A 24,865-nucleotide genomic window follows, 5' to 3' on the forward strand; every position below is an offset into this window, starting at 1 on the left:
CAGTCCAGACTGACCAAACCAGAACTTGCCTTTGATAGTATCTCTGGGGTATTTGTGTGCACAGATGAGTTTGAGAAGCTCTGCTTTAGGGTCAGCCTACAAATTAGGAAGAGGAGAGTATAAAGCTGACACCCTATAGGGAGGCAAGGACCAGGTCCCTGAGGGCCTTGAATGTCAAGCAGAAAGGCATTGGCGCATCAACCTGGGAGGGGATCTAAGTGAGATGTGGTGCGACCCAACTGGCACTTTTACAAGTGGGCTGTGGCATGGAGAGGGGCCTGAAAGGGGAGTGAGAGCAGTCTGACAGAGGCCGAGAGACCAGACAAGCTGTACGTGCACGGCACCCAGAGAGAAATAAGAAGGGCTTGGCCTAGAGTAAAAGCAGAGGGGATGGGGAAGAGGGCTGGGCTTGAGGGATGTTCAAGGAAGTACTCCTGGCAGTACTTGGTGGTGACTCCTGGGTGTGGGGATAAGGAAAAAGGAGGAACCAAAGAGAAGCTGGAGCTCTGGCCCAGAAAACTAGGCCTGTGGAGGTTGCCTTTGTCAAGGCTGAGAAAGCAAGAAGAGAATGGGCCCCATTCCGTGAGTGTTGTCTTTGAGGGGCAGGCAGGATGGCCGGGAGGAAATGCCAGGAAACACCGGAGGACCCAGGTCTGCTGCTGGGCAGAGAGCTCCTGGCCACCAGCAGGAATCCAAGGGCCTAGAGGGAGAGCAAGGGAGCTGAAGAGGGCCTCCCCTGTGAGAGCTCATGGAGCAAGCAGGGATGATGTGGGGAAAGGACAGAAGAAGACAACCACAGAGAAACAAGGCAAGAAGTAGCAGCTACTGCAAAAGCCTAGGGAGGCACTGGGAAATGAAGGAACAGATAATTGTGTCAGATCTTGCACAGGATAGGAGTAACTAAGGGCTGAGACCCACCCCCACCCCCAATTATACTGGAGGTAATGATCATGGTTTTCAACTGGATGCTTCCAATGATGGCATTTTAGAATTGGGACTGATTGCAGCTGCAGCCTTTCCCAAACTTCTCTGATAAGAGTCACCAGGCAGGGACTTGATGAAAAGACACATTCCTGGTTCCCGTTCCTGACCCAGAGCATCAGAATCTCCACTGAGGCAGCCTGTAAAACCACATCTTTAACAAGCACAGCAGGTGATTCTCATCACAGAGGTTTGGACACCTGTCTCACAGCCTTGATTCTAGAACATTCAAGTTGATGAGATACCTGGAGACTCCAATAAGCTGCAGGTTGTGATTCGGTCGGTTTGGGAGGAGGGGGCGAGGATTCTGCATTTCTAAGAAGCTTCCAGGGGACATCCATGCTGGTGGTCAAAGGACCACCCGTGGGGGAACAAGGCCTAGAGAAAACACCTGTCTCATTTTGCAGATGAGGAAATAGTTTTTGAGAAGGTAAACAGATGATCCAAGGTGACCCAGCTGGCTAGTGGCAGCGCTGAGAGATCTGTCATGCACGAGGGGGTCTCTCTGGATCGTGTCTCCATCAGGTGCCCATACTCCGCCTCCAGAAGGTTGGCAGATTAAGTGTGGGTTCAGCGGGCAAATCATTCACTTCACTTGGACACCTCCCTCGTCCACCTGCTTCTTCCCCTCCTTGGTCCCTCCCCCTTTCCATGATCCCACCAGGATATCTCTGCTTCTTTCTTTTTTCTCAAACCTCCCCTCTGCAGCAGAAAGGCCAGATTAGGGCATGACTGCCGCCTCCTCCTGCGGGCAGCTGGAGGACTGGAGGGGGAGAGCCTTACCGAGGTGAGACCCTGCCAGCCACCGTATGTTGCTGCGGGCACAGCTAATTAGACTGGCCGTGGGGGCGGAGAAGGGACCCCGCGCTGCCACGCAGGAACTTAGTGGGGGAAGAACTTTCCGGCGTCTGTCAGGGATGCCAGAGACTATTGGCTGGAAGAGGGTGTGATGATGAGGCCACGTCCCTCAGTTGACTCTCGGGTGACTTTGAGATCCCATCGGCCACCCCTCTGACACCTGGACAGGCCAGCCCGAAGAACCCTCTTTGTGTTCTGATTCATTCACAGGCTTTCCCACCGTGAGTGCTGCTTCCTGATTGCTCTTTTTCTTTTGTGCAGGTGACAGCAGCGAGCACCCCCTGTTCTGTGTTGAATGTTCCCCTTACTGCTCCGTCTTCGCTTTTCCCCTTTCCCGCAGCCCATTACCAATTCCTGCTGCCTCCTCCTGCCGCTCCTGCCGCCAGCCTCCCCGGTGGCCCAGGACCCCTTCCCCCAGCTCCCTCCTGCCCCCTCTCCCTCCTTCACCAACCCCTCTTCCTTGTCCCCGGGCCCCGTGCCCCAGTCCCTGGCCACCCTGTGTTACTTCCCCGTGTCCTGCCCGACCCCAGCGGAGACCCCTGTGCTGTGTCTGCCGGGCCCCAGGAGGCCCAGTAAGATTTACCTCGTGTGGTAAGTCGCCCTCGGCCAGGCACACAGCACAGAGGAGTCAGGGAGAGGGGGACTTCGGGCTTCCGGAAGGCAGGTGGAGAGGTGGGGGGCCGGAGGGCAAGGTCACGAGCAACACCCAGGCGGTGAGGTGTGCAGGGGAGCAGGAAGACCAGACAGCTGCCACTTGACTCGACCTCCTCGTAGCGCTAAGGCGTGAGCGACCAATAAAATCCCGTCCTCTCTCGAGACTCATCTGATTTCTTCGCTCCCGTGGCTGGCACACTCTGGAACATGACGCCCAGAAACAGAGCAGGCCCTCCTGTGTCCGATGGCAGCCCCGAGAGGGCGGCGCGGGGAGTGGGGGGGGGGGGGGGGGGGGCGGGGGCAGGCCCTTCCCAAGGCACACGCTGGGACTGAGAAGCCACGCAGAACCGTGCCGAAAGGGGACAAATTAAAGGGCTCACTCACTGTTTACATTCCCTTTCCTGCCTACTTATTAGGCACCACATTTCCCAAAATCAAAAAATCCCACCTCCTGGGCTCCAAAATAAAACATATTTATGGTACATAATTAAGCTTTAATTAAGATCTCCTCTGGGTATGTGAGACAGCACACATTTCCAGCACACCCAAATAGGCAAATCGACGCGGCCTGTTATTTGTGACTGTACAGAAAGCTGCCTATTACTCCAGGGCAACACCGGCCCTTGCGACTAAGCTGTAATTCTTCCCACGATCTAAAGGAAGCAAGACTTTTTTTTTTTTTTTAAGTTTATTTATTTATGTTGAGAGAGTAAAGGAAGCAAGACATTTTTTTAAGAAGGCATCTCTGGGGCGCCTGGGTGGCGCAGTCGGTTAAGCGTCCGACTTCAGCCAGGTCACGATCTCGCGGTCCGTGAGTTCGAGCCCCGCGTCAGGCTCTGGGCTGATGGCTCGGAGCCTGGAGCCTGTTTCCGATTCTGTGTCTCCTTCTCTCTCTGCCCCTCCCCCGTTCATGCTCTGTCTCTCTCTGTCCCAAAAATAAATAAAAAACGTTGAAAAAAAAAAAAAATAAAAATAAAAAAAAAAGAAGGCATCTCTTAGAATCTTGGCACCTCCTTGTCAAGACAGGGGGAGGGAGTAAAGGTTTAGGAGTTGTATTTTTCTCTCTCTTCGACCTGGTCTATCAAGAACCGTGTCTGTGTCTGGCAAGCATGCAAAGAACTGAGCAATGATGAGGCACATGGAATTAACATGCACGATTAAGTGGATTTGGTTCTCAGTCATCAGGGCCTTGGGTAAATAGGAGATTACTACCCTTTTTTCCCCCGTAGTCAAATTAAGAACTATTCAATCAACAATTACAGCATCCCAGCATCTTCAAGAGAACTAGGACAGGCACCTTGTATCGAAACAGCCATTTGGTTTCTTTGTCCCTGGAGGCATCGCCTCGCTCAGACACTAGCAGAGGGTCCAGTGCAAAGCAAACCAGTCTTCCCCAAATTCGCTAACAAACTTCAGGGTGTTGAGTGGCAGCAATGGGACTGCTGAGCACAGATGCCTTCTCTCCAAGGCAACGGGTCTGTCCTCCAACCTGAAGAGGAAGCTCTATTTCCTCTTCCAGTGTGACTCTAACTTCCGTCTCTCTGTAGGTTAAGGTCTGTACCATGCCACGGGGAGGACCATGGTAGAAAGGCCCCAGAGGTCTGAAGTTTGGTTTGATTTGGGTACGGGGAAGGTGAGTAGGACCCGGAAACAGGGTGCATACAAGCTGCACGGCCCAGGTCACCTCATCTGTGCCTGCAACGGCAGGTGGTGAAAAGGGATATTTTGTAAGAGTTTGCCTTCCATAGACTCTGAGAGGGTAATCACAAGGAAGAAGTCAGCAGTAGCACCAAATTGGATTACAGTCTTTAAGGTCATGACCAAACTGTCTTACTCATCTTTGCGAACCCTCAAATTATTACATAGCAAAGGCACACGGGTATTTGTCGAGCAGATTATAATAGGGAGTTGCTATTTGCCTTTTGGATTTTATAAAGGATTGAGGGAGGACGGCTTGGCAAGAACAGCACAGAAATGAAGGTTATCGAGTAGGTTATTCTCAAGGGATGAAACCTGCAGAACACGTTCTGGGCCAGTGCAATTCTCTCCGGGGAGCGACTTCAGATCCCCAATTAGTAGGAGTAGCAGTAAACTGTCTGTGGCACATGCTGCAACAACCATTGAGAGCGGCCGAGAAGCACCGGACTCTGAGGCCATTTCCGTACATTATTGCGAAACGTCGCAGTAACTCGGCAAGATAGGGATATTCCCGTTTCAGAGATGCCGAGCCTGAGGTCCAAACTGCCTAAAGTCAGGGGCTCCTGCCCACCCTGCCAGCTTCGCTTGCCAGACCTCGTAAAACCATCTCCGGGTTCTCAGCTTTATTACTTTAGTATGCTGAAACCCTCGGTTAGAGACAGACAGGCTCATTTCTGGAAATCATTTAAAAGAGCTGATGCTTCGAAGAAAGCGCTTTTTTTTTTTTTTTTTTTTTTTTTTTTTGGAACAAGACAAAATCACCTTAAGTCATCTTGGATGATTAGCCCAAGAAAAAGTTTGTTCTACTTTTGGACTCCCCCGTGGTAGCCGGGTAGCCGAATGCACCTTCGCACATCACACTAAGCAACTACTCTTTGTCCTGAAGGAGACCAGGCCACACGCAGGCTAAGACAGGGTCCTCATCCTTAAGAAGAGAAAAGATGTGTACCTCGGGCGACGTTAGACTATTTCAATGCTAAAGGTCCTAGGAATCCTGAAAGTTCTGGCCAAAGCAGAGTCAGAGCCTCGTGGGTGGGCATAAAAGTGGAAATAGGCCTCGAAGGACCTGCCGGCTGGGGCAGGCTGGGGCAGAAAGGCCCCTGGGGAGGAGGACCCCACCCCTGCACCCTGGGAGGGTGTGGAGGGGGGCGAGGGCATGGGGCAGTGGGCAGTGTGAGGTTCTGCTGCCCTGGGCTCTGAAGGAAATGCAAAGATTCTAACGGGATTCCCGCTAGGAATCAACGTGCAATCCTTGTGACCGGGACCTTCGGGCCTGAATCCCAAGACTACCCCTCCCTCGGCCCTCCAGCTGCCGCTTCTTCAGTAGGAATCCCATTGCCTCCCGCCCTGGCCATCAGGGGAGAGGTAGGAGGCAGTCTTTGACTGCTGAGAGCTGGAGGGATGAGGTCCTAGGTGACCAGGGAGAAACCTGTGGGTTGCAGGAAAGCAATCTGGGTGCCGAGAAAGTGCCTCGCTCCCCCCTCCGTCCTGGCTCCCATAGAGTAAATCCCCTCTCACTCTCCTCCAAGTTGGTAAAATTGTGTCTCATCACCACCCCACACCCTCTGAAGAATATATCCTCATCTTCTGGAGAACTCCCTTCTCTCCTTTGCGGTCACACCTGCAACCCCTCCAGGCCCCACCAGCTCACCCTACGTGAGCCACCACCACCGGCCGCGCCCCTCTTTCCGCACATCCCCAGTAGAACATGGTCCCCTCTGTCTTGGGGACACAGAACTGAGTGCCTTCCCCTCCTGGGGCCCATCAGGAGAAGCGGGTCGTACCTAATCGCATTAAACTCGGCTTCGTGAGCTGCCAGGAAGAACTTTCATTCATTTCCTGAATCTGGACAAAAACCACAACTTACTTACTCTCTGGAACATAAATCCAGTTGTCTCCACAGGCCAAGAACGGCTGCTCTCTCGCACACAACTCAAGGACCTTCCCAGCTTTACCCGTGTTGCCTGCTGGCTACGGTTATTTGTGAAACTTCTGAACTGTCCAAGAGAGGATGAGCCAGGCAAATTCCCCTGGAAAGATCTAGTTCAGATATTCACAATTCAACTGCCTCGTAAACTCAAGAACTTGCAGAGAGGCATGGAAAATACTGAAACGCTTGCCCCAAACTCCGCGGGCACTGACGCTTCCTACATGTGCAGAAGACATTTGAGATTATGCAAACCAATTAGCAACCTAGTTCAAAATGTGAATTTCCAAAAAAAAAAAAAAAATTCATCGGGAACTCATTCCACATTAGCATTCCCACTACTGTCTTTCCTGTGAGTTCATCCTCCCAGCACATAGCCAAGCAAATAGGTATACCTGGGATTCCAGACGCTTGGGACTTTTCTGGAAGGCCATCTTAGCCACTAATAAACAACCTGAGGGTACGAAATAGGCTGTGATTCAACCTTGGAAGAGCAGCTGGAGAGAGGGCCTTTGCATGTCCCAACTGCAGAGGGCTCTCGACAGGGTTCCCAGCATGCCCATCCCAACATCTATGAACAGGAAGCTAGAAGCATCTTAGCAGAAGGACACACCCCTTATAGACCCTGCTTGCAGGTGTCACAGGTGCTCATTAACGGTGAGTGATAACAACCTTGCGAAGTAGGTATTATGATTTTCCATTTGACAGGGGAGGAAACTGAGGCTGCAAGGGGTGAGGTGATCTGCCCAAGTTCACACAGCTACAAGGTCACACAACCAGGTTTCAAATCCAGCTCTTCTCTGACCACCTGGGCCCCAGTCCCTTACCTGCCTTCCCCGTTGCTGGGCCTTTGGAGCATTCTTTATGCAGAAGCTGTTTCCCTGTAAAAATTATTGAAAAGATTTTGCACCTTTCAGCAGCCCAGGCACCACAAATTTTATCAAGGAAGAGGAGGCCAAACCTGGGAAGACTGACAGTCAGCCCAGAAACGCAGAGCCCAAGAGTGCCAGGGGACAGGAGCAGACAGAAATCGCAGCTGCCAGTGAAGTCGCCGGCCCTCAGGGGACCAGGTAAGGACCTGGGACCCATGCGTCTTGGTCCTCAGAGAGGTTGGACTTGTGTGGTTACCTGGTGAATTCCGTATGGTTTTCAGACACTTGGGCTTTTATGTGGAGGACAGTGTACCTTAAAATGAAATGCTTAAAAGGATTTGAAAGCAAACTATTGGATCTAGTTTCCTTCTTGGAGAGAGGCTGGCCGGAAAAGGTAGGGCAGGGGAGTTTGTTTTTATTTTTTCTCCCATTTATTCCATAAGCATGACTGTGCATGGTTTTGAGTGGGGGCCAGCCATTCGGCTTCTGGAGAGGGCATCTGGGTGGTGGGGGACAAGGGGTGGAGAAGCAGTCTGCAGTTCTGGGGCTATCTCACTTGGCCCAAGAGGTGGGGAGGGGGGTCTGTGGGTGGCAGACTGCTCACCTCCCGCAGGGATCTTCTCGCCTCGCCATCCAGAGTGTTGAGATCTCAGTGTGTAAGAAATACCATCAAAGCAGATATACACTTTCCTTCAAAACCCTGGTCTGGTGGATACGTCCTCTTTCCGTCCTGAGCATTCATCCAAAGGCCCAGGCCATGTTGCTCCACTGACCACATCACCCTCCCCTGTGATGGCAGAAGGAATAGGACCCAAAGAGTCTCCATGGGACTCAAAGAAAGTGACACTGGACAGCCAACCTCGCCAGGGACCTAGTCTTCCCCTTGGAGAAACCACTGAGCATCACACTTCCTCACCACCCGATGAACACAGTAGGCTTATTTTAAAATGTGATATATACTTCAGTGGACACCTATAAATATCAAACAGGGTAGTGGTTTGGATGGCTTGGAATTAGGGGCAATTAGAGCATATGTGAACCTGCAACAACCATATGTCACAGGCCCCCAGTGATGTAACACCTCCTATTGAGAAGGGCAGACCTCCCTTCTAATTTTAGGTCTTCTTCCTCCCTGCCATGGAGCCTGGGATGGTCAAGTAGCCCCTCTGGGCTACAGTTCCCTTGTCCTAAAATAATGCTAACGAGGGGCACCTGGGTGGCTCAGTAGGTTAGCTGTCCGACTCTTGACTTTGGCTCAGGTCATGACCTCATAGTTCATGGGATCTCACAGCGTTGGGCTCCGTGTTCTGGCAGCTCAGAGCCTGCTCAGAATTCTCCTCTCTCTACCCCTCCCCTGCTAGCTCACACTCTCTCAAAAATAATAAAAATAAACTTAAGAAAATAAAAGATGATATAATCTACCTCACTATTGCTGTAGTAACTAAAGGAAGTAATACACCAACCAGCACCTGGCTATAGTAGGCTCCAAATCACTGTTAGTTTCTCTCCTGCACCGCCAATGGTCCTAGTAAACCCTTGAATATGATATGAAAGGCCAGGTTCCCCATGCGTGAAACATCCCATGAGGCTCATATAATCCTCCACCTATACCCGGAAGACATCTTCTGTTATCCTGAGATTCACTGAGAATTTACCCCGATTTTCTAGTATATATTCAGCCTTCCATTACATAAGGATAAGGCCTCCTTGTCTTCCCCCAATTTTTTTCCTCACTAGTCTCTCTTTCATTCTTTCTCTCACATTCTCAAGCGGTTTGTATAAATTGGAGTAGGAGCCAGATGTTTGAATCGCATCCGTGAGAAATTTGAAGCCAATGTGACAGAGAGGTAATATATAGAAAGCTCTTACAAATCAATAAGAAAACCCAAGTACCTGATAGGAAAATGGGAAGAGGCATAGCAGACAACTTCACAGAAGAAATGCAGGCAGCTAATAAACATGTGGAAGAAAACAAGTCGAACCTCACTAAGTGATAAATGTAAATTTGCACAAGATCGATTTGGCCCATGAAATTGGCTAAGGTTTTAACAATAATACCCAATACTGATAGTGAAACGAATAACATTTCCTGCGCACTGTTGTGTCAACGTCATGCCAAGCCCTTGGCAGGAGTTGCTGGTGACACAGCTATACGAGATGCTTTCATTTCGTACCTGTAGGGTAATTTGGTACAAACTGGAATTTGGCAACATGTGTGAAAAGTCTTTAGAAGGGTCATACCTTTTGACCTAGCAATCCCATGCCTGTGAATCTGTTCTAAGAAGACACGTAGTCAAAGACGTACGAGCAAGGACGTTTATCATGGTGTAATCTGTAATACCCAAAACCGTGAAACCACTTATATACCCAAGAATAGGAGAAGAGTTAAACAAATTACGATACATTTATATAATGTATCTTTTTTTAATGTTTTTATTTATTTATTTATTTTTTGAGTTAGTATGATTTTATTTGTTTTTTTTTTGTTTTTATTTATTTGTGAGACAGAGAGAGACAGAGCATGAGCAGGGGAGGGGCAGAGAGAGAGGGAGACACAGAATCGGAAGCAGGCTCCAGGCTGAACTCTCGGCACAGAGCCCGATGTGGGGCTCAAACTCCCGGACTGTGAGATCATAACCTGAGCTGAAGTCGGACACTTAACCGACTGAGCCACCCAGGCGCCCCTGTATATCTTAACCTGTCCTTAATATCATGCTCTTAAAGAATAATTGAACTTCTGGCAGGAGATAATGCTCACAATAAAAAAATTAGGGAAAGAAAGCAGGGCATAAAGTTTTATGTACCCGAATATTCCAGTATTGACTTTTTTGAAAAAAAGTATTTCTGGGTAAGAGCGCCGACTTATAAATTCAAATGACTTCAGGGAACCCATGGAAATGGCAGGAGAAACACGTAACCGAGGCTGTGGGGACTGAGGTAAACCAGAACGTACAAGCTCCACCTAAAGGCAGTTAACTCAGTGTTCAGAGGCCAAGCCAAACCACTATTGCAGGATGAAAATGGCCCAGGGGTCTTGCGTTTGCAACCCACCCCTGAATTCCAGAACAGGAACAAGGGCAGTCTGCGTCTTAGATTATGGGGATTTTTATTTCTTCTTCATCCTCTTCTGAAAGTTCCAAATTTTCTCCAAATGAACATCAACTACTTGTATAATCAGAGGAAAACAGGTAAAAGTATATGGTTCCTACATTAGGACTGGTTGGTCAAGCACATGAAGAAATCTCGACCAAAGACAGAGAGGATGGATGCTTTTTCTGGTTTCATCTTGTTGCGCCTGGAACATTCAGTGGCACCTGGTTGAACTTCTGGAAATGGGAGCCCCTCCCTTCTGAGCTGGAGTCCACACAGGGCCCAAGAGGCGTTCGGCAGAATCTGTAGGGCCTGGTCTATGAATAGCGCATCCTGGCATACCAAATGGGGTGTTTATTCCCAGCCCACGCACTATGAAGTCTGCTCCCTATCTGATAGACGCAAGAAAGTGGGTTAAAATAGTGGAAATATAGAATGGCACAGTCTGCCACCTTTAGGGGAAACACACCAAGGAAACGCTGATTGAACCTTTAAAGAGGAAGGCAGTGGTGGTGACAAGGAGAGTGAAGACGCATTCCCTGGGGTGTTTTGGGATACACAGGAGCTGCCTTGCAGCATTCAGAAGCCAGTGTTGCTGGGCGACAGCTCTCTGGCTTCCTTGAAATAAGCTCGGGGTTCCTGTTGAGTGTCCAGTTCTGATTTGCAAAAGTTGTCCTGGCCGATCATTTTGCTCAGGTGTCTCCTGAAGCCCAGACTGAATTGGCTCAGGGCAGAGGGACAGCTGTGTGTTCAGGGACAGACCGGAAGATTCAGGTTCCAGCAACTTGTTAGCTAATCTCCACGGTGCTTCATCGGATTCAAAATGAAAAGCAATCGACCGGAGCCTGCATTTCTGAATCTTCTGTATCACTTTTTTTTTCTCTCAAAAAAAAAAAAAAATCAAGAGAATTCAGTTGGTCACTTAGAAGAATTTGTCCCCCCAAACGGTATCTGAGTGGGCATACCAGCTCTACTCCTAATACACATACAGCCAGATGCTCAGAGCTTCCTGGAATCGCTGATATATCTCTTATTGGGGTTTATAAAACCCGCGAGGGGCCTGATTGGGAGAGCTTAACTGATTTCTGGAAGAGCTGATGAGTAAAAATTCACACTGCGTCGCTGAGTGTCCCACGCAGTTAACAATAAAAGAGGCTTAGAGAGTATTAGGACTTTAGAAGCTGGTGCTCCCAGGAGGCCCTCAATTAAAGTGAATCAGTATTGACTTGGCCCTTGGCTGGGACGGAGGCTCTGCGGATTTGCATTTCACTTGCCTGAGCTATTACCACACAGGCCTTTCCAAACCCGTGGAGTCCTGTCCACTCTAGGGGGCGAACGGCTCTGGAAAGTAAATAATAAGGACCAGATCCTGCAGGATAGCACAGGGGAGGTGGGGGGGGGGGGGGGGCGGGAGGAGGCTGATGCCAGGAGGAAACCAAGAGAAGTGGGATCAGAGAAGTAAGTACTTTCAGTGTCCTATCTGCACTGAGAGGGTTAAAAAAAAAAAAAAAATCCTGAACAGTACATGCACATCACAATGAATTAAACGGATACTCATTTTCACAAGGAAATTGGAAGTCCAGCCATTTTCTTAAGGGGCACACAGGGTCGGGGTTAAGAACACAAACCATAGTGTCAGGCGGGCATGAGTTTGAATGATCACACCCTGACTTCCTAGAAATGTGACCTTGGGTAAGTTTTGTGACCTAAGCCTTGGTGCCCTCAATCATAAAGCGGTGTCATTGTGGCACCTATTTCCTAGGATTCTGAGGCAAAATGTGTGTATGTAATAAAGTTAGTATGGTGCCTGGCCCATTCAGTATAAGCCCGCAGTAAGGTATGCTTAGTCGTTATTTTTGTAAGGCAAGTTTTGACCAAGTGACTTCACCACTAGAAACTGCTACACATTTGGGCACTCTGCCTCCTCTTCTCCATACATCTCTTCATAATTTAGAATCAGGGGGCGGGGGAGGAATTCTATTATTACTCGAGGTTACAAATCGACTGGGAGCTAGTGACAAAGAGAAGGTAATGATGTCATGAGAGAGTTGTAATTTTTATTGCACTAAGCACTAAATGTAACCCAAGTCATCAGGGTAACTGGACACCAGCCTCTAGAGCCTTCCTCCCAATCTGCCCAGGTAGATTATATTTTCTTAAGATTTTTTAAAGCTGTGTGTGGTGCAGGAGTGTCATTAATGCGTGTTGAATGAATCCAGATGAGAAGGCACTGGTGGTTTTTGTAGAAGCCATTCCTGGAGTGCTGGTTTTCCTTATCCACAAACACTGTTATGAAAACTAGCATTTGTGGGGCGCCTGGGTGGCGCAGTCGGTTAAGCGTCCGACTTCAGCCAGGTCACGATCTCGCGGTCCGTGAGTTCGAGCCCCGCGTCAGGCTCTGGGCTGATGGCTCGGAGCCTGGAGCCTGTTTCCGATTCTGTGTCTCCCTCTCTCTCTGCCCCTCCCCCGTTCATGCTCTGTCTCTCTCTGTCCCAAAAATAAATAAAAAACGTTGAAAAAAAAATTAAAAAAAAAAAAAAGAAAGAAAACTAGCATTTGAGAGATTTCCCCATAATCGGCCCTGACTGACCTGGGCTGGACAGTCTTCCCAAAGCTTCCGCAAAAAAAAGACCTGTATCCTCAGGGTCACCCTGTCGCCCCAGAACCAGCCCGAGCTCCACAAAATGTACAAAGAAGACTCCAGAAGCATAAAATGAAGCTGCCTCTACTGTCCTGCTTCTGTACCTCCGGCCGTTTTAACCATGCAGATTTCCTTCTCTAGGCTTGCTTGTTTCCTTGAGGGACTCTCACTCTTAGTGTTCGAGCTCTTTCATCCATGAGCACCTATAGAAGAATGATAAACTTGTCTTTTCTCCATGCAGATCCAATAGTTCAACAAGAGGGCCCAGTGTGGGCCAGTGGCACCAAGCTGAAGAGGCCAACTCGAGAGAGAAGACACTTAGTCCCATCTTCACAGCTAATGACTATGACTGAGAATACCTCTGAGAGAGCCAAAAAAGGAGACTCAAGTGTTCTTTCTCAGAATGAGCCGCATTCAGGCCTATCTCAGGCCTTCCTAGGAACAAACAGCCCTCAAGTGTCGAGTGAGTCCTTGGGGCCACCACTCCTAACCACCACCATGGGAGGATCAAGAAGGGCACCATTTAGGTTCAGAGATGAAGATTTTTATTCCATTTTATCATTAAACCCTGGAGAAGAAAATGATGACACTGAGGAGGAGACCCTCATAGAGGAAGAACTTTTGTTGGTTGGTATGCACCGGCCTCGTTCTCCTCCCAGTCATAAGAGAAGTCGATTTCTTGGGACGTCGGCCACTCAGGCCAAAAGTAAAAATTTTGAAGAAGGTCCTGAAAATTGCAGAGCAAATTCGGTAAGAAGAACTGAGGCCAGTCGTGGCTCACTAAGAATGAGCAATGCAATGGAACCAGTGACAGAGCAGCTTCCTGTGGGGCCAAGGGTGTTTCAAGACCTCAAGCCACCTGGTGGAGGTTCTCCTAATGGGAATGACAGTGGTGACAGTGAACATGAGAAAAGCACCTTTCCTTCATGGGACACCAAATCCACAGCTAGTCTAGATGATGACCTCAATGCTGAAAATGGATTTAGAGACTGTACCTCCACGGAAGACAGAGCTGGTATCCGTGATTATGAAAGAGATTGGCATGCCTACTTAAGCAGTTCTAGTAATTCTCTTGACTGTTTTCTTTCTGGTAGACCAACAGCTCCAAGATCACCAGTGAGTTTATCTTATAACACTCCTGGATCATTAATGCATTCTGCCACGAGAGATGATATTCCAGTAGACTTGTCGATGTCGTCTACATTTATTCACAGTTCAGACTCAGAGGGAAATTCAAGGTTTAATGTTCGCCGACCATTGTCCCCTATTAGAAATAGGAATCCACTCGCCAGTGCTGAGAACCACGGTTATTTTCCAGTAAATAGTGCACATGAATTTGATGTCAGGGGAGCAGAAGATATTCCTTTAACGAACCCATCCCAGGGGGCTCTAGAATATACGGAAGAGCTCTTACTAAATCCTCAAAGCAACTTGTCCTTGGGGGAGTCTTCTAGCTCCTCACCATCCAGAATGAACTTACAAGGCCATTTGCACGTGCCTGGGTCCCTGCAAGAAAATACGCCTTTTACTTTCTTCGCGGTCTCTAATTTCCCAAATCAAAGTGATAACGGGAACAGAATGGCAGCCTCTGCTTTCACAGATGAAAAGGAAGCCAATAAGATAAAGGCAGACTCTGAGAAACTCAAGAAACTGCAAGAAAGGTGAGGAATTTTCGTAATGATATGCATATACTTTTTTATTCCATTTTTCCAGGTAGAAATAAGCACTGCCTTCATTAGAGCATCATGGGAATTTTAAATCCTAAGTAGGCCCTTCCTGGACATTTTAATGATTGCTTTTATCGACAACATTATCTATTTTGTTGCTCTTAAAATGTGTGTATCTATGAGGAAAATTTTGGTGTTCCAGCTCAATCTCTCCAGTATTCCCCAAATGTTTTCTTTTCCCCAAATACCATAACTTTAAGGAAGGCAAGTTTGCTAGACATAAGGGATTTTTGACTGCTACATAGGGCTAGCTCTTCTCATGGGCAATTAGGAACCAGGATCTTTTACGAAAAGGTTGCTATCTCCCCAGAGAGTGAGCCACTCCACACTTGAAGTTCACCAGCTCTCCCTCATGGGACTTTGTGCAAATCCAGCCAACAGTTCTAGAATTTGAATCTTTCCAACCAAAAGGCCTGTCCCAAACCGTTACCATGGTTACCTCGGTTCTCCGAAGGGCTACGCTGGGGTAACCACAGCTTCCATTTTACGTGTTCTTTCTCACGCATGAGAGAGAAACAGGTCTTTTTTCTGGATTGCCCTTTCCTTTGATCTTCCCTGTCTTGTAAGATGATGTGGGGATATTTCACAACATCCACAATATATGAAATTTGATACTTTTTAAAGCCATCATTAGACACCGTGTCAGGATTCTGTTTCCTTTACATAGGTGTTACCACACCCTGATGTTGGCTTACTGATCAGGAAACGCATTCTGTGAATGCAAGCCGCCTTTGTGTACGTTAGTATGGCTCATTTCAGCCGTTAGTTATCTACTGATATTCATTGTAAGTGGGGAAATTCTAAGGCAATGAATTAGAATGCAGAGGGTAAGAGAGGACACAGGACACACACCTACTACTCCTTGAGGTCTGTTATCCAACTGCAGGAGTTAAGTCACTCTCCTATTAGTACCTTTTCCTTTCCATATTTATTTATTTTTTTAATATTTATTTATTTATTTTTGAGAGACAGAGCATGAGCAGGGGAGGGGCTGAGAGAGAAGGAGACACAGAATCCAGGCTCTGAGCCATCAGCACAGAGCCCGACGGGGGGCTCGAACTCACAAACCACGAGATCATGACCTGAGCCAAAGTTGGACACTTAACCGACTAAGCCACCCAGGCACCCCAATTTTCCTTTCCCTATTATACGAGCTACCAGCAGACCGACTCATGGTTAAGGGCCAAAAGGCCTCACACTCACCCATCTACACCTGTCCAAAAATACAGCTTCAGACCCACTTGTCAGGAGTCTTCCACCATCCCAAAGTGATGCCTTGGAGCTAAAAATGATTTCTTTTAAAAATACATCCACGTCTCGGCATGGCAATGCATTAAACAGCTATGAGTTATGTACTTCGCCTATCAGACACCCTTTTTCTTTCTGTATGTAATAAACCTTATGCTTTTCTGTTTATCTCAAAAATGTTCATTCTAGGAAGTATGAAAAATATAAACTTAAAAGAAAAATCACCGGTAATCCTATAATCCAGAGATAAGCACTATAAAATAACTTTGCTTCCCATCTTTTATCTTTGCATATAAATGCAATTTTTAGTAAGCATTGGCTCATATTTTATAATATGCCTCATTTAAATATTTCAAGCCCATTTCTCAATGCCACTTATACTCTTTAAAAATTTTTCCCTTAGTTACTTTAATGCATACAAATAATTAGAGAATTCGAAATAAGGCAGAACCCAGATATCCCTGTGCCTACCTTCCAGCTAATAGAACTTTACTGGAGCCCTTGAGCCCCTCACCCACCCTATCTCATCTACCCCCTCCCAATATCCTTTCTGCCCCCAGGAAACCATTCTTGCATTGTATTTCTCATTCCTTTGATTTTATGTATGTATGTATGTATGTATGTATGTATGTATGTATGTAATCTCTACACCCAACGTGGGGCTTGAACTCACAACCCTGAGACCAAGAGCCGCATGCATACTCCTCTGACTGAGCCAGCCAGGGCCCCCTCTTGATGTCTTTTAATGAAAATAAATTTTTAATTTTAATGGAGTCAAATATATCCATCTTTATGGATTGTGATTTGTATCTTGTTATCTTGATGAAGAAACCCTTTACTAACTGAAGGTCATTAACATGTTCTATCTATTTGGGGCACCTGGGTGGCTCAATAGGTTGAGTGACTTTGACTCAGATCATGATCTTGTGGTTCATGAGTTCGAGCCCCACATTGGGCTCTGGAGCTCAGAGCCTGGAGCCCGCTTTGGATCCTGTGTCTTCCTCTCTCTGCCCCCCTCCCACTCACGCTCTGTCTCTCTCTCTTTCTCAAAAATAAATAAACATTTTTTAAAAATTGTTTTAAACATATTCTTCCTATTTTTTTCTAAAATCTGTACAGTTTCACTTTGAACACTTAGGACTTAGTGTGAAATGGATTTTGGTCTTAAATGTGAAGTAATGTTTAATATGTGATGTGAGGTATGCTTTGTGAATGCCCAACTGTCCCAAGATCTTTCCTTGCTCAACTGAAGGGACACCTCTGTCTTATAACTATAAATGTACGAGTCTGCTTCAGAACTCTCTATTCTGGCCTGTTCCTTTTTGTTTTTCCCTAATCCAATACCACGTCACCTTAATGTCTGTAGCTTTTATAAGTTTTGGTAGCCAGTGGTGCCCTTTGGTAGGCCTCCCCACTTTGTTCCTTAAGAGTCCTGGGCTATACACGTTTCAGAATCAGCTTGTTGGGATTTTCACTGAAACTGCATTGAATCTGTAGATTATTCTGGGGAGAACTGACATCTTAGAGATACTGAGTCTTTAAAAAATATGATTTACCTCCTCTTTTGTTTGTGCCCATAATAGAAAACTATAATTCGGTTCCTTTTCATGACTTCTGTTTCCTGGGGAGGAAGGTCTCTTCAGAAACTCAGCACACACTTCTATCTCCAGAGCAATGCCCATTTCTTCCTCTGCTTTGATTTGAGTCTCTAGCCAGTTTCCTTTCCTTGACCAGACAGTCCCCAGGCCATGAGGATTCTAAAGAACAAGCCATAGACTTCCCAAGGGCCTCCCAACATGAACATCAACCAGCTAGTCTTCACTCCCCGTCGATTAGACACAAACATATCTGCTTACGTTTTCACTAATTCCATCTTTATCAGATCCCAGCAGCTTACATTCTGGAATGTTGGCAAAATTTCTTGGCAAGTGTTATGCTATTGGTGAATTCACATCCAGGTTCATTGGTTCATCATCATCCCAAACGACATCTAGCGAGGGGTCTCTATGTGCAAATACTTTGCCAGACTCTCGATGCACTTTGCAGAGCGGTGACACCGCCATCATGGCATCCAGGCTGCCCAAGACCCTGTTAGATAAGTAGTGGTGGTATTGGCACCACATGGCTTTATACGTGAGGAAACAGAGACCTGAGAAGCTTCGAGAACTGGTCCAGAGTCACCAAACCCACACGTTTCAGAGGCAAGCCTCAAACCCAGGCCCTCTGCCTGCAAATCCCACGTACTCAACAACAAGCCACACTGCCAACTCCCTCACAGTGGCCACGACAGGGGGAGGGGCGCCCAGCCCTTTCCATGACTTTCCTCTGTAGCCCTGTCCCATGCCTCTAGATTTATGGAGGCACTGCTGGTTCTCCTGGTCAGCTCACACATACCACTAGCTTCAGAGGAGCCTGACACAAGACTTTGTGCACCTGCTATCAGTAACCCAGAAGAAGTTTCAGCAGGGTGGGAGGGAGCAGGGGGTGGGCCTGGGGAGTCCTGGGGGGGGCCTCCCCCTTGAACATCCCGGGACGTGGTATTTGTAGTTTGTAGACACTGCAACTGTGCAGACCCCTGCTCACCAGGGCTTGTTTTCCATTTAGTCTCCTGGAGGAGGACTCAGAGGAGGAGGGAGACTTGTGTCGCATCTGTCAGATAGCCGGGGGTTCCCCAACCAACCCCCTCCTGGAGCCTTGCGGCTGTGTGGGAAGCCTGCGGTTTGTTCATCAGGAGTGCCTGAAAAAGTGGCTGAAAGTGAAAATAACATCAGGTGGGTGGGGAAGGAGAAGCGGAAAACGTGAGCCAACATATAATTAATATGAGACACCACCGTGCGGGACTCCGAGCCTGGACAACTGTCCCCTCTCCTCCTAAGCAGTAGCCAGAAGAACCATGGCCCCTGACCCCAGGACTCTTGCTCACAGCGCTGATGGATAGTAGCGGGTCTAAATGCTGCCTTTAAATTATGGGAGGGAAATGAATTTGTTTTCCAAGTCTGAGAGAAGAATCTTGGCGATGCTATTAAATCCTACCCCACTTGAGCCTGAGCAGAGATGCTAAGATTCCCTCCCAGGAGGAAGGAAACTGAAATAGGTCAGTGGTTGCACCTCAGCAAAAGCACACAGCAGCCATGCCTGCTAATAGACACCTGACAAAAGCAGTTCTGCTTCCTTTTATTTGCGGGGGAAGGAGGGTGTCACCTAAGAAACTGAGCAAAGCTGCGTTTTGGCAGTAGGGGCAGGGAAAGAGCGCTGATCTAATTTTCTAGAACCGTATTAGGTAAAGAGATTTCCGCGTGCTGGCTTTGTCAGCTCTGTCTTTTGCAGATCTTGTAACTGAATGTGAAGCCCTTTCTCAACTCCCTGGGGAGGTTATAACCTAAATACGGCCACATGGGGAGGTCAGCTGTGGTTTTCTTGGCAGAAAACAGGGGGTTTCTTTAAAACATGGTTTGAGGAAGAAGGGCAACTTGAATAACAACAACCAAAAACAAACAAACAAAACAAAACAAAATAAACAAACAAAAACAAACAAAAAACCCAAAACAGGAAACGGCAATGCAAAGAACCCATTACAAAATAGCTGCTATGTCTTTCAGAGACAACTCCCTGAAAACCTTTTACCCCATAGCTGGATCCTAGTTCTCTTCTCTTCCGTGTTTTCCTCCTTGGTTATCACTCTTTCAGGCAGCCTGGGAGACTTAAGAGCTTTATCCTGTCCCCATAGGGAGTGGCCACGTCCCCTCCAGAGAAAGAGGCAGGAACCGTGGGCCGATCACATTAACCGTCTCCTCCCTGATCCCCTGTCCACCTTCTGCATTTTCCCCAGCAAGGGAAACAAACCTGGGCCCATCATCCAAGCTGCTTAAACACATCTCCACGTAGCGAGCTTGGTACTCAGTCCTTCAGACAGGGAGGAAACGGGGATCTTGGCCGCTAATGACCCTGTCATGCAGTGTTTTATCTTACCACAAACTTGGGCCAATTAAACATCTAGCACAGGAAAAGATCACTCATGAAATGTGCAAGGAAAGCGCTGCTAACTGCTTGTAAAACGCCAGCATCAGTAGGGGTGTGTTGAGCGCCATCAAGGTCAGAGGCACATGGGACACTCAGTAGCCTAAAGCACTACCGAGAGGCCCTAAAAAAAAATCAAGCAAACAAAACGCAGACACGGGATCACCATTCATCCTTGTCTTTTGATGTTCTCTACCATTTACTATTTCTTTACGTCCCCATTGAGGCAGAGTAGAACTGGGGTATAAAACTGCACCAACCCTACCTTTCCCAAATAAATGCAGGTAACTAACCAGGCCTCTAGTTTCTAATGCATAAAAATAAACACCAGGGCATCATTAGCAAAACTGCAGCACCTACGTGCCGGGAAAAGACGCTGGGCATAGTGTTTGCCTCAACACAGCACAGTTCTGCATCTTCCATTTTTGCTTTGGGGACCAGGATAAGCGGAGAAAAAATGCTGATCTAGAATGCATGTTAAAAAAAAAAAAATTTAAAAAAACCAACAACCCCACAGCAACAAAGGAAGGCTTCTCATGTTTCTTTTCCCAGATGAGGCTGAGCTCAGTCTCAGGGGCTGGCCGGAGATACTGCTGTGCTAGTTCCCATACATGGCCCCCGGCTCCCTCACCCCCTCAGGAGGGAAGTCACCTGGGTGAGAGTAAAGGCAGATCTTTAAGCCACAGACTGAGAATAGCTTCTGCCATCAATGTGGTCCTCATTTATTTGCTTGGACCTGTGTTATGTCTGTCAGAAAAACAACAACAACAACAACAAAAACAACAACATAGGCCAATCTTCACTCTTTTGGCAAACACCTATGTTACAGATTTTCTGCCTCCATGTAGCAACTCCAATTTTATGAAGCAGTGTGTTTATATTTAAACAGAAAGCAAGGCCTATTATTTAAAAGTCACGAGAATTTCACGTATACAAAGCTTGCGTGCATAATAATGAAAACGATTACGAAGGAAATTTTCCAGATCTCAGATTCAAGGTCCTTTTCTACAGACAATGGCTGGCTTTAAAAAGGTCACTGAAACTCAGAATTCATAACAGACACAAGTTCACTCCCAAAATGGCAGCACAGAGAGACCCAGGGCTACATGTAACAAAGAATTCTTTAATTTCAGGAGCGGATCTAGGTGCCGCAAAGACCTGCGAAATGTGTAAGCAAGACCTGCTGGTCGATCTGGATGATTTTAACGTGACCGACTTCTACCACAAACACCAGCAATCCCGGGTAAGAGACGCTCACGCCAATCTGCTTCCACGGGTCAAAGTCAGTTAGAGGCGGCGCATGGTAGGAAGACATGCTTTCCCTGATAAAGGGACGGTATTAGGCCTGTGCATGGCGTGAGTCTGGGAATGCCCCCCCCCCCCCCCCCCCCCCCCCCCCCGCTCGCGTCTCCAAGAAGGTCTGCTACTAAATCAGACCATCGGGAGGGTTCAAAATCTTGGTCACCTGGGGTTGAGGTCCCGCTGTTGTCAGGGGCAAAAGTAGGAAGCCAGAGTAGCCGACTGGACACAGAAACAGGAATACTCTGGCAAGCTCCATGCCCCGATTTGCTGAAGTAATTTAAATTTAATAGCGACAAGGAAAAAAAAAAAATCAGGGTCTTGGAAAAAATGGTCCCTAATTTACATAGCAAGTAACTCTAGGGTAATAAGAAACTGCTTTACTGTTTATTAACAGGTAGTAAGCACCTAGTGTGTGCTTTTTAACACCCGGTGAATTAATTCTCCTGGGGCATTTGGGTTGCAATTCTAATACTGTGAAAAAGCTAGCGGGGCGCCTGGGTGGCTCAGTCGGTTAAGCGGCCGACTTCGGCTCAGGTCATGATCTCACGGTCCGTGAGTTCGAGCCCCGCATCAGGCTCTGTGCTGACAGCTCGGAGCCTGCAGCCTGCTTCTGTTTCCGTGTCTCCCTCTCTCTCTGCCCCTCCCCCGTTCGCGCTCTGTCTCTCTCTGCCTTTCAAAAATGAATAAATGTTAAAAAATTAAAAAAAAAAAAAGAAAGAAAGAAAAAGCTAGGTAACCTTATGTGGGAAGGTGATCCATGCTCAGAATAATAGTTAATTGTTCAGTTCTCAGGCAAACGATCTTTTTCTTTAGAACTACACTGTCCAATATGGCAGCCAGAAGCCACATGTGGCTAATGAACAAGTGGCTACCGCCACTCAAGATGTGCTACGTGAGGGGCACCTGGGTGGCTCAGTCGGTTGAGATCTGACTCTTGATTTCGGCTCAGGTCATGATCCCAGGGTTATGAGATCGAGCTCTATGTAGGGCTTCATGCTAGCCTCCCTGAGATTGTCTCTCTCTCTCTCTCTTTCTGTCTCTCCCACTGCCCCTCCCTTGCTCCACCCCTCTCTAAAATTAAAAAAAAAAAAATTAAAAAGAAAGATGGGCTGTGTCAAATGCACACAGAATTTCAAAGACTCAGTATTAAAAAAGGCAAAATATCACATAAATAATTTTATATTAATTAAATGTTGAAATAATATTTTGAATATACGGGGCTAAATAAAACATACTATTAAAATTAATTTCACCAGTGTCTTTTCACTTCTTTAATGTGGCTACTGGGAAGAATCAAGTTACATACCGGGGTTGCATCTGTGACTCACATTGTATTTCCATCGGGTGATGTTTATCTACAAGGTGCCTTGCATGTAATAAGCAGTCAATAAGTATTTATCAAATGAAAATAATCATTACCATTATGATTTAACATGATTAGGAAAAAAAAAGGATTAATAACCGTAACTGTAAATCATTAGCCTGTGCCCAGATCTTTTTGTTTGTTTGTTTGTTTGTTTTTTGGAAAAAAGCACAGCTGAGTCAAAATGCTGCATCTGAGTCTAGGCAATTGTTTAGTTACCTTTTTTATTTATTTTTTTTTATTAAATTTTTTTTTTCAACGTTTTTTATTTATTTTTGGGACAGAGAGAGACAGAGCATGAACGGGGGAGGGGCAGAGAGAGAGGGAGACACAGAATCGGAAACAGGCTCCAGGCTCCGAGCCATCAGCCCAGAGCCTGACGCGGGGCTCGAACTCACGGACCGCGAGATCGTGACCTGGCTGAAGTCGGACGCTTAACCGACTGCGCCACCCAGGCGCCCCTAGTTACCTTTTTTAAAACGCTAAGGCTTCGAGACAGAAGGACAAACTATTGATAAGAAGGAACTATTTGAATAGCACAACCAAGAAGTTTCTTGGAAAACTTGGAAAAAAGGAAGAAAGAATTTCCTGAGAAATAAATGTATTTTGAGTCCATCCTTTCTGAGGCCTGAGGGTCTTGAATCACTCGGTCACAAACCCCAGGCACTGAGATGAGAAACAGAAGTGATTCTGGAACCACACTATTAAAGGGAACCAGGGCCCGTGAATGCCTGAGATCAGGATGCCAGCCAGGGTGCAGAAGGTTCCACGTGGTCATCTTGGAGGATTATTTCCGGAAATGGAACCTGTGGGACTTCCTGAGAAGGACATGTCCAGACAAGGCCAGGTTATGTGGAATATACCAGAACGGTCTGCAGACATCACACAGTGCAGCCCAAGGGATTGCCTTGTCTAGTAAAGACCCCTGTTGGTTCCAAGTATTTCTGCATCGTTCACCCTCTGCAAAGCAGCTACCACCACCGTGCGCTGTTGGTTTACCGTTGGTATTTGTAGAATTCACTCACTCACAGCAGACTTTTCAAGTTGTAGTAAAATGTTTGCACTCACGTAGCCAGAGGCAGCCTACCCCACCGAAGAGCACACCAGCTTTGATGAAGGTGTGAACCTAAATCCCTATTCCCCTCCCCAAAGTTGCTGTGTGACCTCGGGGAAACTACACAAGCTCTCGGGATCTCAGTTCTCTCATCTGTAGGAAGGAGGAGATAGTTCCTACCCCGCAGGATGGGAGGTAGGAAAAGACTTGAGGATAACCCCTAATCCAGGACCTGTGCAGAGAAGGCGCTCAGGAAATGAGATCCACTGTGTTACAGACCCAGAGATGCCCAACCTCTCTGGACTCGAGGGAGGCAGCTAAGCACGCCAGGACAAGGCTAGAGTCCATCACTGAAAAAAGCCAACCAGCCCATGCAGGGGTCATACCCGTAACCTTGGCTTCACTGCATCCTACCAGTGGAGAGAAGCATCTACAAGCATGTCCTAACCAGAACCGTGGAAGTCACTGTGTTAGCCAGAATCTTGGTGGAAGAGATCGAGGCACCCTCAACAGGGGTGAGTAAGGAGAGCTGACCTAAGAGCAGAAATGTGCAGGAAAAGAAACCAACAAGGTAGGATGAAGTATCCTGAGACTGGCATTGTGACCATTCCTAGGCCTCAAGTGACAAGGGGAGGGTGCAACCACCAGGATCAGGAGAACTGTAGGTATAGGAGAGAGAGTCCGCAATGGCCTGTGACCTTCAATAACGGAAAGCAGCCACTGCCACACCACTCTCCAGCAGAGAGGGAACAAGAAGAATAACCACCCGGCCTCCCTCTCCTCCCGCCCTCTAGTCCCCGGCCAGGGCCTCCCATTGGCCAAACCCAACGGGAAGCCAGAGAACAAGGGGGTCTAGTTAATGCGATCCATTGAGATCGGCGTGTAGGTCACAGCACAGGGTGGAAACTGAATCTGGAGGGGAAAGCAGAAAATACCCAGCACAGTGATTACTCTATATGGAAGCAGAAAAGAGTTTAAATGAGTTTCAGCAAGAACCTGACAGGCCATCAAAGCCTTTGGAAAATGCCCTTCATTATAACCACAGGTGGAAACTAGACTGACAGACCCACCCTGGTGGGTGAACAACAGTCCCAAGAACCAACGCGCAGTATTCACCTGCAGGTGGAAAACAGTTGCGGGCTCACACTTTCGCAATGGTTCTGACTGCTCTGATGGACCCTTGTGGATTTAATGGAGTCTGTTTGCCAACAGTCTGAGTTAAACTTGAGACAGTAGGGAAGCATGACTTAGACAAGTTCAGAAACTCCGTGGACCAAGGCGGAAGTAACTATTGTTGAACAGAAAGATATGGAGGATATAATATGCTCTTGGCTCGTCCCCAGCCGGGGAGGCCCCTTGGCCTGGCCTTGGAGTTGTTATGTCTACACGGGCTCCTGAGGTCCAGGCCCTTCCCGACTCCCAAACGTTGGTGC

The 24,865-nt window shown here is 47.4% G+C and overlaps 1 protein-coding gene across 14 annotated transcripts in view; it reads left to right on the forward strand.

Annotated features, from left to right (window-relative positions):
• Nucleotides 1-24,865, forward strand: part of MARCHF10 (membrane associated ring-CH-type finger 10) — an 83,642-nt gene that overhangs the window by 43,825 nt on the left and 14,952 nt on the right. For 11 of the 14 annotated variants that reach the window (XM_058703327.1, XM_058703337.1, XM_058703331.1 and 8 more), the window contains 4 exons: nt 7,036-7,188; nt 12,963-14,382; nt 18,301-18,467; nt 20,847-20,956. In XM_058703327.1, the coding sequence (XP_058559310.1) occupies nt 7,036-7,188; nt 12,963-14,382; nt 18,301-18,467; nt 20,847-20,956 (1,850 nt within the window). The remainder of the gene's footprint in view (nt 1-7,035; nt 7,189-12,962; nt 14,383-18,300; nt 18,468-20,846; nt 20,957-24,865) is intronic. The other 3 variants (XM_058703332.1, XM_058703335.1, XM_058703339.1) reach the window with 2 other exon arrangements.

This window comes from Neofelis nebulosa, chromosome 16, assembly GCF_028018385.1.
Source record: "Neofelis nebulosa isolate mNeoNeb1 chromosome 16, mNeoNeb1.pri, whole genome shotgun sequence".
NCBI lineage: Eukaryota > Metazoa > Chordata > Mammalia > Carnivora > Felidae > Neofelis > Neofelis nebulosa.